At 38.6% G+C, this 14,200-nt stretch overlaps 1 protein-coding gene across 2 annotated transcripts in view; it reads left to right on the top strand.

Annotated features, from left to right (window-relative positions):
* The window catches only part of TTC1 (tetratricopeptide repeat domain 1), a 48,954-nt gene that overhangs the window by 22,238 nt on the left and 12,516 nt on the right, over positions 1-14,200 (top strand). For both annotated transcript variants that reach the window (XM_019965341.2, XM_019965342.2), the window contains exons 3-5: positions 7,420-7,480; positions 8,541-8,653; positions 11,841-11,877. In XM_019965341.2, the coding sequence (XP_019820900.1) occupies positions 7,420-7,480; positions 8,541-8,653; positions 11,841-11,877 (211 nt within the window). The remainder of the gene's footprint in view (positions 1-7,419; positions 7,481-8,540; positions 8,654-11,840; positions 11,878-14,200) is intronic.

Below are 14,200 nucleotides of genomic sequence, written 5' to 3' on the forward strand. Positions count from 1 at the left end.
ATTTTGTTGTTGATGAATCTGGGTATTTTAAGTAATATTGTTGCAACTGTAAAGTCTGACCCTCCTCCATGCCCCAATTATTTTTGTTGTTGCTATTTTGCCTGTCTGCTTATATGTGTAGTAATTTATCTGGACTTACCTGGACTTAGCTGTGTGATTCATTTCCTCTGGGATGTGTGGCCACTGATGGCTCTGTTTAGTTGGTTTTTGTTTTTGTTCTTGTTTTTTTTTTTTTTTTTTTAATTTTAATTCTGGCTTTCTTGAGGTTGTGTCTGTTTCCACACAGTGTAGTGGCCATCCAATACTGGTCAGAGATTATATTCAAACATATCAAACCAATATGGCTTCCACTTACTATCAGTGGATCTATATGTGAATTCAGAAGTATATTCCAGGTTTAGATAGTTTTCAGGTCTGCACCTCTTGTGTTTCCTTAGTACATGTGCACAGGCTTCTGATAAAACAAGGATGTGTGAATAGTTTCATCCTTCTCGAGCGTGCACACCAACTCCAGTTAGCCAGGATATTTGAAACGCTTGTCAAGTGCCTCTATGACTCTCTCTCTTTTTATCTTCCCATTACATTTTTCTGTCCCATGGCTTTTTTACGTTTGTCTTTGCCCAACCAGGACTGCAACCACAGATCAGTAGAACCCCTGGCTTTCCCCATTTGCTTAGCTCTCAGATTACAGCACCACGAGGCATGGATTATTTCACCTTCTTTAAATCAAGTCAGTCCTCCAGCAGTAAAACTGCTGGTTATTCACAATGTACCTTGTGGTGTGAAAATTACCACACTGAATGATGGGAGGAAGAAAGGGAGCAGTCCCTAGGAAGTATGCCAGGGATTTTCATGGTGATTTCCTGAAGTTCAATAGTTTTTTCATAAATAAGCATTGTTCAATTTGTCGTAAGCCTGTAATCCATTTCCAGGACACTGAAATGGTTGTGGTTGATCTTTTTGTCGTTGCTCTTAGAGGGTTTGGAAACCTCGTTTAGCCACATCAGAAGTCTCACTTAGTATTGTTTTGAACTGTGCAAGTATTTTACACTTTCAAATGTTAAAATTAAATCAGAAAGGTAATTAACCCTTAAAATGGATTACAAACAGAAACAAATTGCTGTAACTATATCAAATTGATTACATGTTGGCATAACTATTTCAAGTTAATTACATAGAGAAGGTAATTTCAATAAATTTGGACATAATACTCTGGGTGTATATCCTTAGTAGAATATATTCTAAAGTTGGAAAAAAATGAGATCTTGAACTTTATGTAGTAGATAATAAGTAGTAATAGTCACATAGTGTTTGAAATTTTTGTTTATTGTTGGATAGAGCAAAATGAGTTAAGTATTTTGCTGTTACTGGGATTTCTGTTTTATTTCTGTATTTACTCCTGGGATTTCTGTTTTATTTAAGATGTATTTTCATGAATCTCTTCACTGAGAGGACCTAAAAGCAATGACTCCCTCATAACACCTAGATCTTGGTTTTGAAAAAATGACTGATTCCAGGTACAGGGAAGGCAGAGTACAAACTATTGCACTTGGAATATAATGTATGCCTGCAGCAAAGCTTACCCTTAGGGGGATAGATCCAGGCAAAGATTCGTGCATATCCTGAAAGTGGGCTAAGAAGTCTTGGGTAAGAAATCTGGAGTATGGCCTAAAGGGGCCCCACAGGAGGAAGAGTGCAGTCAGAGGAGGAGCTTGACTGGCCTATTTTGCCCAGGCCTAAGGAATGTGGAATGTTCAACTCATGAAACCATCTAAGCACTTTGTAACCATCTAGACTTTCTGCAGTGCTTTTTAAAAAAAGTCTCTTATAATTTTTAAAAATAACCCGAGGTAGAATTGAATTGCCCAGTTAGAGGCGTTTTGTACAGTTGACATTCAGAGGAAGATCATGTGGGGAAGGAAGTGAAGGTAGTCCTGGGGAAGAGGTCTGGTTTGTGTTAGACTTGGAAAACAGCAAAATTTGGTTTGGGCAGTTGAAAGGAAAATCTGGAAGAAAAACAATGGCATTTCCAAGGTGGGTGCATAAGCAAAAGAATGGAATGAAGAATAAGAGATCCAACTAGTTAGAAGAGAGGACTTGTGTAGTAATGGGAGATAAGACTGAGTAGGTTGGAATAGAAGTTTGTTGCAAAAAATAAAAGATTTCTGAATCTTGAATTTTTTTTTTTTTTTTCTAACCTGTAAAACAGGTAAATACCTACATGCCCATCTCTCAGAATTGTCTTGGGAAACCGATGAGTAGAGCTCTAATGTGTCTGATAGCAGATGTCAAGCAGTGAAATCTGTACTGGTAGAGTTTATAGTGAACTGAATAACAGGCTGAAAAGTTGGCAGTTGCAGTGGTAACTGTTGAAATAAACTCCCTTCATCAAGGGCATTGTGTTTTTGAGGTTTTCCGTGACAGCTCCTGTGATGATTCACAATACAAAATAATGTCACTATTTCCCCCTGAGCTCTCAGTGATGGGGAGGTCTACTGAGTTTAGAGTCCTGTAAAATTTCTTTGGTTCCCATTCTTAAGGAAACAAAATTCTAGAACAGATGTTACCCCATGCGGCCTCCCCAGAATCTGGAGGCATGTGAGAGGGCCCTTAACCACATTAGACCAGAACCTGGAAGATTTGCACCGCAGGATACCAGCCCTGCCAGTTCACTTATGTGTGATGCTCTTGGCACTTGGCAGGCTGAGTAAGACTATGCACTGTGGAGTCTGTCCTTGGATTCCACAGCATTTCACAGTGTGCATGCCATCCTCGGGTTAAAGAATGTGTTCCGGCGGCAGAATAAATCCTAGTCTTTGTACTAGGATCAAGTTAGTCTCCTGGCACAGCCGGGAGACAGTGCAGCGTTCTTTTCAAAGTGCTATTTTTAGCTGTTACCAAGGAGATATTCAGCATGATATTGATAATTGCATTAATCCTCAATTTAACACAATCTGTGAAAGCAGCAGCTCTTTTCCAGTGTTTATTACTTAATGGGTCACTGAGTTGTAATTTATCAGACCAAAAAAATAAAACGCCTTCCTTAGAATAATTGGCCTCTGTAGTATGTTCCAGAGCCTCTTGGCCAGTTCAACTTTTAGGCCCAGTTGTAACAACACTGTGAACTTCTCTCAGGCTGCCTGCTCAGGCTGGCCCCCGTCAGTAATTCCTTCTGGGTATACTTTGGATCTAGGCTTTTCTTGTTGGAATATTAATGTTCTAAATTTACCAAATAATGATTAAACTCTTAAAACACACTCTTCACGAGAGCCTGATCTGGCAGTCTGAATGACTGATCTGTGTTCATAAAACATTCCTGGTAAGTTGGCATTGGAGAACAGATTATAGATCAGAAAGTAGCTTAAAATTAGAGAGATTGAAGTTGTTGATGGATGGGCATTGAACTCTTCATAACTTAATGAACCGCCCTTCCCTGAAGAATTTTTATTTTTGATAGTACTGTTTTAAAAAAATATATTACAGACCTGTGATACTCATGTGATATTCATGTGATCCTATAATTTTCTCTTAATTCATTAATATGCTACCCTGCATTAATATATTTTCTAATGTGAAACCAATTTTTCATTTCACTGTTAGAACTTTATTAGCCAGTGATATATGGTTGTTTGTGTGAATTTAAGATTGATTGAATGAAGTCACTACTATTTATAGGGTTTTCATTTTGCCCTAATTGAAATTACTTTAGAATTTTGAAGTGTTTTTTTTTTTTCCCCCACCCATTTCTCCACATACCCTCCTGCCCCAACCTTTGAGCTTAGTGTTTTTGTTTCATAATTTGTTTAGATTCTGCATATAAGAGAGAGCATATGGTGCTTGTCTTTCTCTGATTTCTTTCCCTTAGCATAATACCCTCGAGGTCTGTCCATGTTGTGTCAGATAGCAAGATGGCATTCCTTTTTTTTTGGTCTTTTTTGTCTAAGATGTCATTCTTTTTATGGCTAAATAATATTCCTTTGTGTGTGTATAACCGCAGTTTCTTTATCCATTCATCCTTTTTTTTTTTTTTTTTTTTTTTTTGAGGTATGTTTCTTCTGTCTTTGGCTGTGTTGGGTCGTCTTTGCCATGTGCAGGCTTTCTCTCATTGTGGTGAGCAGGGGCTGCTCTTTGTTGTGGTGGGTGGGCTTCTCGTTGCAGTGGCTTCCCTTGCTGCAGAGCACAGGATCTAGGCACGTAGGCCCGCCCGCGCTAGTTGCAGCACGTGGGCTTAGTTGCTCCATGGTATATGGGATTGTCCTGGACCAGGGATTGAACCTGTGTCCCCTGGATTGGCTGGTGGATTCTTAACCACTGGAAAGCCAGGGAATTCCCTATCCATTTGTTCACTGATGGCCATTTCGGTTGTTTCCATATCTTGGCTATTGCATATAATGTTGCAGTTGAACATGGGGATGCAGCCATCTTTTTGAGTTAGTGCTTTCATTTTCTTCAGATAAACACCCAAAAGTGGACTTGATGAATCATATGGTAGTTCTATTTTTAAGTTTTTAAGAAATGTCCATATTGTTTTCCATAGTGGCTTCACAATTTACATTCCTACCAGCAGTGCTCAAGGGTTTTCTTTTCTCCACATTCTTGCCAACACTGGTTATTTCTTGTCTTTTGATAATAGTTACTCTAACAGGTGTGAAATGATATCTCATTGTAGTTTTGACTTGCATTTCCCTGCTGATTAATGATGTTGAACATCTTTTCATGTTCACCATGTATGTCATCTTTGGAAAAATGTCCATTCAGATCTTGACCCACTTTTTAATAAGGTTGGGGAGTTTTTGCTTTTAAGTTATATGAGTTCTTTTTGTATTTTAGATTACTGCCTTATCAAGTAGATGATTTATAACTATTTTCTTCCATTCATTTTGTTGATGGTTTCCTTTGCTGTGCAGAAGCTCTTTAATCTGATGTGGTCCCACTTGGTTATTTTTGCTTTGAGTGTCAGATTCAGAAAATCATCACCAAGACTTACTTCAAGAAGCTTACCACCTTTGTTTTCTTCTAGGAGTATTATGGTTTCCGGTTAATCCATTTTGAGTTAACTTTTGTGTGTGGTGTAACACAGTGGTTTGTTTTCATTCTTCTGCATGTGGCTGTCCAGTTTTCCCAGCACCACTTACTGAAGAGACTGTCCTTTCCCCAGTTATATATTAGTGGCTCCTTTATCATAAATTAATTGACCGTATGTGTGTGGGTTTATTCCTGGGCTCTCTATTCTGTCTCACTGATCAGTGTGTCTGTTTTTATACCAATACCATACCATTTTTATTACTAGAGCTTTGGAAGTGTAGGTTGAAATCAGGGAGTGTGATGCCTCCAACTTTGTTTCTCCAGGTCACTTTGTCTATTTGGAGTTGAAATAACTTTTAACTGGATTCTTTGTGGGGTTTTCTTTGCTTCCAGCATAGAATTCCCTTTCTTATGTGGAGAAAGTTCCCCTTGTTGAGTGCTGGTCAGTCCCCTGTGTTCACTCTGGTCTCTTGACAGCCAAGGCATGTGACTACGCTTGGCTCATTGGAGGCTTCTGACCAAAACTTTAAATCTAAATTAGGACAAAGAAAGGGGAATGGTTAGGGTCTGTTGGCTGTTATTACAGCCCTATCTTGGCGAGACTCTTCTCCTAGAAGACACATCAATATTTTTTAGCTTTTTGACTTCAGAGTTGCCTTGAGTCCTGTCTGTTTTATAAGCCCATGTTTTAGGCCTCCCTGTGATCGTGTGAGCCCCACGGTAGCTTTCCAGTAAACTTATGCCCTTAAAAAAAAATTTTTTTTTTCTTTTTTGCCCAAGATAGTTCTTTTGCTTGCCTCCAGAAATCCTAACCGGGCTTCCCAAATGGCTCAGTGGTAAAGAATCTGCCTGCCAATGCAGGGACGTGAGTTTGATCCCTGGGTTGGGAAGATTTCCTGGAGGAGAAAGGGGCAACCCACTCCAGTATCCTTGCCTGGGCAATAATGGACAGAGGAGCCTGGCGAGCTGCTGTCCATGGGTTCGCAAGGGTCAGGCATGACTTAGCGACTAAACAACAAAAACACTAACCAGTTCAATAGAGGATATTACAGTTCGGGCACCTTCCTCTGGGTGGTAGTAGGTAAATGTGGCCACATTTTTATATTTTGATTGTCATCACCACTACCCATCTTATTTTTTCCTGTATTCTCTTGGAATAGGCCTTCTTCAGATATGTTATAAATGAATTATTATTGTCTGCTGAACATCTGGCCTGTAATAGATGTCGTAAAAATTAGATTCTGTTTATACCTATTTCTTAGTTTCTTTATTGAGATTCATCAAGTGTTCTGTTTCTTTCAGAGTATAGTAATAAGGTATTTGGAAAGCACCCAGATCTCAGCAGCTTATTTACAGATCTTCTCCAGAAGCATTATATTTTTTTAATTTGGTTCCTAATATTTAGAGTACCAACTGTTTAGGATGTCAGCTTGTACTGTCGATGAAAGAGTGTGCTAATTTTGTTTCCTCCCATTGGAGTTTTTATTGAGTCAGAAACTTCAAGAATGAAGGAAGAGATTTTTGGAGATTCTCTTTTTTTTTTTTTTAATGCTGTCAAAGGTGGCATGCTAGCTCTGCTTATGCCGGCCAACTTGCTGAGGTGTTCAGGGCTGAGAGCACACAGGGGCTCGGCACGTGTCTTTTTGGCTCCACAGACTAACATTCACTCTGCCTTTGAGTCCCATGAGTGCTCTACCATCTGTGTGAAATTCTGTTGATAGAAGAGGCTAGGAAAAGAGATTCCTCTGGGTTTCTTCAAATTCCCCTGTGTTAGCCTGCTAACAGCATACCGCCTGACCCTGCAAATAAGACTCATCCCCCATAGTGCACTCTGCCAGCCTCTGTATGTCTGCTTCATGACACAGAGTGCAGTTGTAGCTAAATAAGTATTACACTATTTATTTTATAGAAAAATAATAGCTAATTTTTGAACCCTTATTCACCAGTGGATTGGAAACTTTACATACATTATCACATTAACCCATAAATCTATTAGCCTTAATTTTTAGATGAAGAAATTAACGCCCAGAAAGATCTGAAACTTGTCCAAGATCATCTACAATTAATAAGTAGCAGATCTAGAATTTTAATTTATAAAGGTAAGCATACCAGTGGGTATATTAGTTTCATTTTTAGTAAATGGAAATTACTGTCCATGCAAAAGCTGGAAACAAAGAAAACCTGGGTTTTGTCTTTTTAGTGTCAAGAATTCACTGGATGTTTAGCCAGATGGTCATGTGTTTTTTTTCTGTGTGTTTGAGATGTAGGTAAAACTGACCCAGTTCTCAAAAGTCAAGCTGCTGCCAGTTGAATAGCCTAATGTGTAATGAAAGCTGGCCTTTCTGTTCACTTATCATAATACTGTATTTATTGTCATTCTCTGATCTTTTTCAGAGAAGGAGAGAAGAGAGCTCTAGACTAAAGGAGGAGGGAAATGAGCAGTTTAAGAAGGGAGGTAAGATGTGTTTTCAGCACTGATGCTGGCTGTCTTGACTCATTCTTTTGTAGAGTCTGTGAAGAAACACTGAAGAATGTTTGGAAACAGCTAGCAGATCTGAACTGCTAACAATACTGAAGAACAAAGCTCTTTGAGTTTTTGCTTTGGGAAACTCTGATCTGGAATGTTAAAAGGCTATTTGCTGAATTGCTGTCAAAAGGGGGTCTCAGTTCCTTACTTTGTGACAGTGCTGTGAATACTGGCCCAGTGCGTCCTGTGCTGCCTAAGAAGGGTTTTGCTTACACTTCAGTTGCTCTTTCAAGTTCCTTTTTCTGTAGATGCCTTAACTAGAGAGATGGTCCTTCTGCATTTCTTGTATTTGCTTAGGGATAGTTGAGGTTCATTTTTATAATTTGGGAGAACTGTTTGATCTTATTATCAAATTTGTCACATCTCAGAGTATGTATGCTTTGGATATCTAGGAGTAGTAACATCTTCCCTTTGTTATTTTTAGGTTAAAAAAAATTTTTTTTCATATATCCTGATTTATCAATTATCACTTCTTTTTTCTAAGAGAACTAAAGGTTCTCTGAAAGTTTTATCTCTTTATATTTTAGTATTAAATATTTCAAACCTGAGAAAGGAGTGACTAGGCAATTATCTTTTAGTATCCTAACTATAATTCTGTATGTGGCAAAGAATGTATGAGTTGATCACCATTTTCTCTCTAAGGTATTTAGTCAACTACTGGTTTTTAACATAGTTGCTTTTAGCTCTATAAAATGTCTCTCCAGACATTTCAGGAAAGCATTTTTAGTCTGGTTGACTCCATGAAAGCAGAATATCTTTAATGAAAAATATATAGAGTTTTTTCTTCATCCTGGGCTGTTAATTCCAGATTTTAGTCTCTTTCCTCTGTCCAGTTTCCTAATCCCCTTTCAAAACTCTTTACTAAATTGATAAGCCAAGTGAAAGGTGAATGTATAGAATGGAAAGCTATACATCCTGAGGTCATTTGGAATACAGTGATATCAGAAATAAAATCATAACGACTTCTTATATTTTCCCTTCTCCTCAGATTACATAGAAGCCGAAAGTTCTTATACTCGAGCCCTGCAGACGTGTCCCTCCTGCTTTCAGAAAGACCGGTCTGTTCTGTTTTCCAACAGAGCTGCAGCAAGGATGAAACAGGTATGTGTCTTGGACCCTGTCTTTTTCAGAAGCACATGGACTTGCACTGTGTTTGTAGGCTAGCTTCTCTCCGGAAACAAGCACAGGGGCTTTAAAGTCGCTGCTTCTCTTTTCCTACCCCTATATTTCGCTGATTTAAAGGGCATGGGAAGGATAGAAGCATAATTTTGAAAAACTTAAGTCAGATTACTGTTCGTATTCCTTATTAAAGTGGCTGAGTGAATACTTTCACAGAAGGAAGCCTGGCACAGTTTCTACCAAACCAGGGTAGGTTAATGAATCAAACAGCCAAGTAGTACATGTCCTAGAATAGCTCCAGCTGCTTATTCCAGGCCTCTGAAACTTCAGATAAGACTCGAAGGGACAGGAAGCAGTGCTTGAAACTGGACTTCAAGGTGCTTATCCCTGAGATTCTGATTTTCTGTTGAAAGTATGGATATAGGGAGAAGCATCCAAGAGTTGGGGTGAAAAGTACCCTTAAATGCAAAATAGGTGTCAGGGAAAATTCAGAAGCATTTTTGTATTTCCAAAGGATTGAGAACCTGATGTTGCAGGGTGAATGTAGAGTAGAGGAGAATGTTGTGATATTTGTTTGGTATCATGTTGGTATTAAAAGTTAGATTGGTGATTTGTTGATATTCCTGTTTAGACACCATAGTAAATCTTGCTGGATTGAAATGGTGAGAGCTTGAAAAAAAAACAGTACCCCTTGTTAAAGACTACTTATATTCAAAGCACAAGGGTAGAGGGTTTTTTTACCTTTAAGCAACCACAAAGCAGGCATAAGATTGGGTGAAGTGGTTTTCTGTTTGTTTTGATCAGGTAACTATGTCATTTTCTTTTTGATGTCGACTGATGAGGGTTTTTAAAGGGGAGAGTGGGGGGGTGCACTTGAATGTTTGGACATTCAAAAAGTTTTATTTTAATCCAGGCTTGTATGTTTTGTTACTGGATTCAGTGTCCAGGGTGAAGTTTTTAATATTTTTAGAGTGATTCATGTGACACAAGAGAGGGAATAATTCTAGAGCATATAGAATATACAAACAGACATTTTGTATTAGGGGAAATAAAACAATTTTTAGATTTATTTAAAACAACATTCATTAATACGTTCTACCATCGATCAGAATTCACAACTAACAGTCTTTCCACTTAGCTGGAAAATTCTGATTTCACTTTTGCCTCTGGGAGATATCAAGCCACATTCATAGACTGGAAATTGTCATTGTGAGTTGAGATCGAGGACACCTTCAGTGTCAGAGAAAACACACCATACCCATTTGGCTCCTGGAATTTGGGATTCTTTGTTCTCACAATTACCAAAATTAGTGACATTGCTAGCATTAGGCTGCTGCTGCTGCTAAGTCGCTTCAGTCGTGTCCGACTCTGTGCGACCCCATAGACGGCAGCCCACTAGGCTCTTCTGTCCCTGGGATTCTCCAGGCAAGAACACTGGAGTGGGTTGCCATTTAGGCTAGCATTAGGCTAGTATGAGCAACTCGTTCCTAAGTTAAGAAGATGGATGGCCTTGTTAGTCTTCTGTCTGTCACAGCCGAGGGGAACTCAGACTTGCTCTGTAACTCTGACCTCTACAAGGGATAAGTTTGCTACTGGGCTCTTTTTGTTTGTTTTATTCTTTCAACTTTCATTCTTAATATTTTAAGAAGATACTAAAATTACAGACTTGGAGACTTTCAGGAATGCACTGAAGTGATTTAAGGAGCCTATTCTGAGTTTAAGGAAGTGATGGGTTAACTATTTTAAGAAGAATCTCTGAAAGACAAGTTTGCAGGCTCAGCATCCCTGATTGGGTATGCCTGGCCAAGCTTTATGTTTCGCGTCTAGAGGGGGAAAAGGCAAACTTGGAGTTAGGGCAGGTTTCAGCTCTAGGCCTGACTACACAAGAGTAAACAAAGTCCCCCAAAAAACAGGTTCTAAGAATAACTACTTGGGGGCACAAAGAATACCACCACATCAGCTGTACACACAAGTTATAGAGATTTACTCCTGTATCAGAAATTTTAAAAATAACATTGTGTGTATCAGACTTAACAGTTATCTAAAAGTTGGGAAAATACTGACTTCCAGTTTTCTATACTGCAGGACTTCTTGTTAGAGTTTTTAATATGTGAATTGCTATTTTGGACATTGGAAGAGATAATGTAGTTAGTGTTTCCCAGACAACTCTGGAACCTTTTTTTGCTTATTGTGGGTAAAGTACACATACTATAAAATTGACCATTTTAACCATTTTTAGATATATTCATAGTATTAGCAATGATCATCATGTCCAGTTCCAGTAATTTTTTATGACCTTAAGAAAAACCCATTAAGCAGTCACTCCCCATCCTGGAACTGTTTTTGATTGAATCCTGAAACTCATTTGGTAGACAGTGCTCTGAAATATTCTACAAAGTATTTGGCGTTTGCCATAGTAGCCATTATGGAAGTATTAAACACGTACTTGAACTAACATCTCTCTAACATTGTAGAACATTTCCAATTTGGAAAAAAATAGACATTTTAGAGCCTAGAAAAATTAAATAGCAGATGAATATCAGAGCTAGAATCTAGTTCTTTTGAGAGTCTGGTTCTCAAGCTAGAATCTAGTTCTTTTGAAATCCTGTGTTCTTTTCACTACACCATGCTTCTCAATTCAGCAAATTAAATTAGATATTTGGCAAATTCTTTTGTATTTTTGTTTGGTCAGTGAATCAATTAAGGTTCATAACTGAGACTACATGACAAGCCATGCTCTATCTGTATATGAACCACCTCTGTACTTTCTGGAAAATACCACTTTGGGTGTGATATGTAACAGTTCACCAAAGAGGAAGGTTACTCATTCAGTTATTCATGTATCAGTCATTTGTCCTGTTTATTGATAGAGTTTTCTCACTATCAACATTCTAATGTAAAATATTGCAGGCCAATTGCAGCAGTCTTTAAATAAAGATACTTCAGGAGGAAGCTCCTTGAATAATTTGTTGCCAGGAGACTTTCAAGTCAGCTGTCAGCATAGTTTGAATTTTAGCTTGGAAGTGGCATGCATGTTTTGGTGTGATTTCCTTAAAGAGCATGCATCTATCTCTGTAAGCAATTATTAATGATCAGTTTATGTCATTGAGCCTTTAAGCTGTTGAGACAGAATTAGGGTGACACATATTAATGATCTATTTCCTTTTAGGAGAAGAAAGAGATGGCCATCAGTGACTGCAGCAAAGGTACAGCTTTTTGGTCTTGTACATGTTAACATACAAGAGCATTACCTCAGCTGTCTGCTGAGTTGTGACTGACTCTTTTGTGACCCCATGGACTGTAGCCCACCAGGCTCCTTCGACCATGGGGTTCCCAGGCAAAGAATACTGAAGTGGGTTGCCATTTCATTCTCCAGGGGCTCTTCCTGACCCAGGGATTGAACCTTTGTCTCCTGCTTTGGCAGGTGGAGTCTTTACCACTGAGTCACCTGGAAAGCCTGTTAGTTCAGCTAGACAGCAAATACAGAGGCTCTCAGCCAGGTGTGTACTTGTACACATGCACCCTTCTGGGGCTGCTAAATGAGAAGCTTTGGGTCTTTCTCGGAGGTGTACTGTGCAGTAGTCATCTTAGTGAAAGCATTTTTTGAATGGATAGTTCAGTCAGTTTATCCTGTATTGGTAGATATGTGGAGAAAATTTAAACCTACCTTGGCCACAGAAACAGTATATACTTCTTGTGTGCTTGCCTTTGAAATGAAGATCTCAGCTGTTGCTGGGGCTTCTGAATCTGTGTGCTTGGTTAGTGGTGGTGGTTGCTCTTAGGAAAATGGTACTCCATTCAGATGTTGTACTTAATCCAAATCTCCTTGCCATCATTTTTTATCAAGTTCAACACAGTGAACAGTCTTTGTCATCTGATGTCTGAGCTCCATAATGATCTTTGCATTCTACCACCTCATAGAGACAGCTCCAGACATAGGGTCATTATTGTTTTTGGGTTTTTTTCCCCAAAATTTCCTGACAGGCCAGATGGTTGTCTTGTCTTTATAACCTGCTTGGTGTGGGAAACACACATAATCTTGTTCCTTGCATCTTGCTACTCGCATGAGTTTTTTCAAGCTAATATTGTTTTTTAAATTTGTATTTTCTTTTCCATTTTGGATAATATTTTCTCTGAGAGAATCAGATTTTAAAAGAACTTTATTTAAAAAAAAAAAGAAGAAGAAGAATCATATATATTGTCTAATCCTTCTCTCAGACCAAGCATGAATTCCCTCAATTGTTTTGTTTCTTTCGATTTTTTAATAACATTAACTAGTCACCCTCTCTTCTTTATACTTGGCAATTCATTAGAGTCTCTGAATGAAACTTAACACATTAGGATCCAGCAAACTTATTCTGATCTATTACTGTCTTCAGCTGGAACTAATTCTAAATGTACTGTTTTGTTTGGAAGAAGGTATTTAACCTTAATCTCTGTGAGATGTGTGGGTTTGACGAGTTTAAATTAGGAACAAGCTGCGATTTTCAGAGTTCTTTTCTTGGTAACCAAATGGAGAGAAAATGGCTTGTAAGCTGATTAGCGGGGAATATACTAGAAAACTACATTTCTAGCTGTCGCTCTCAGTCTAGGAGCCAAGAGAATGAGAGGAAGTGGGGGGAAGTGTTTGTTTTCCAGATTTGTTTTTGGTTTTGGTTAAACCAAAATACATGTGCTTATACTTAGTTGTTATGGCTACATATGGTTTATTGAATCCATGCGCAAAATACATTAACAATAGTACAGTTTATTTGGATTAAGTAGTACAGATTATTTGGATATACAGGACCTTTCATTCCCCTGCCCCCCAAATAAACGCATGCCCACTCTGTGTACAAACTTTGGCAAAGGACTTAACTCATTTGGAGCTCTTTGCTATGAAATACTATCTAAGAAACTGTGTGAAAACTGTGGAACAGTATTTAATGCCAGTCACCTTTATGCTTTTAGCCTTAGCAGGTAAATAAAGTTTAATTCTCTATAGGGATTGAGGAAGCAAATCACAAGTTAGAGTGATAAGTTGGTGTTAGAGGTTTCTATAAAGTAGTCATAGGGAATTCCCTAGTGGCACAGTGGTTGGGACTCAGTGCTTTCAGTGCCGGGGCCCGAGTTCAGTCCTTGGTTGGGAAACTAAGATCCTGTCAGCTGTGCTGCCAGTAAGAAGAGCAATCCTGGAAGGATTCCATCTCTTCGGTCAATATTTGCATTGTTAGAAGTTATCCACTAGTTGAGAAGGGGGCAGTATAGGAGTTAAAATGTAAATTAGAGGGTTCAGTTTTTTAAAAGATGGCGTGGTAGAGGTCACTGGAGTATTTTAAGAGAATATGGTATGCTAGACTAAGGGGAGGTTGACAGTGTGTAAAGATGAAATTCTGCAGTTTATGTTCTTTCAGAAAACCTTCTCCTGAACCACTATCCCCTTCCAGCCACTGCACCATTTCTTTCATCTGCTTCATTGAAAGACTGTCTGCCTGTCCATACCGTGTGGTTTATATCTTCGGCCCTGCCCTGTAGTCTGGAGCCCTGTAC

Source organism: Bos indicus, chromosome 7, assembly GCF_029378745.1.
Source record: "Bos indicus isolate NIAB-ARS_2022 breed Sahiwal x Tharparkar chromosome 7, NIAB-ARS_B.indTharparkar_mat_pri_1.0, whole genome shotgun sequence".
NCBI lineage: Eukaryota > Metazoa > Chordata > Mammalia > Artiodactyla > Bovidae > Bos > Bos indicus.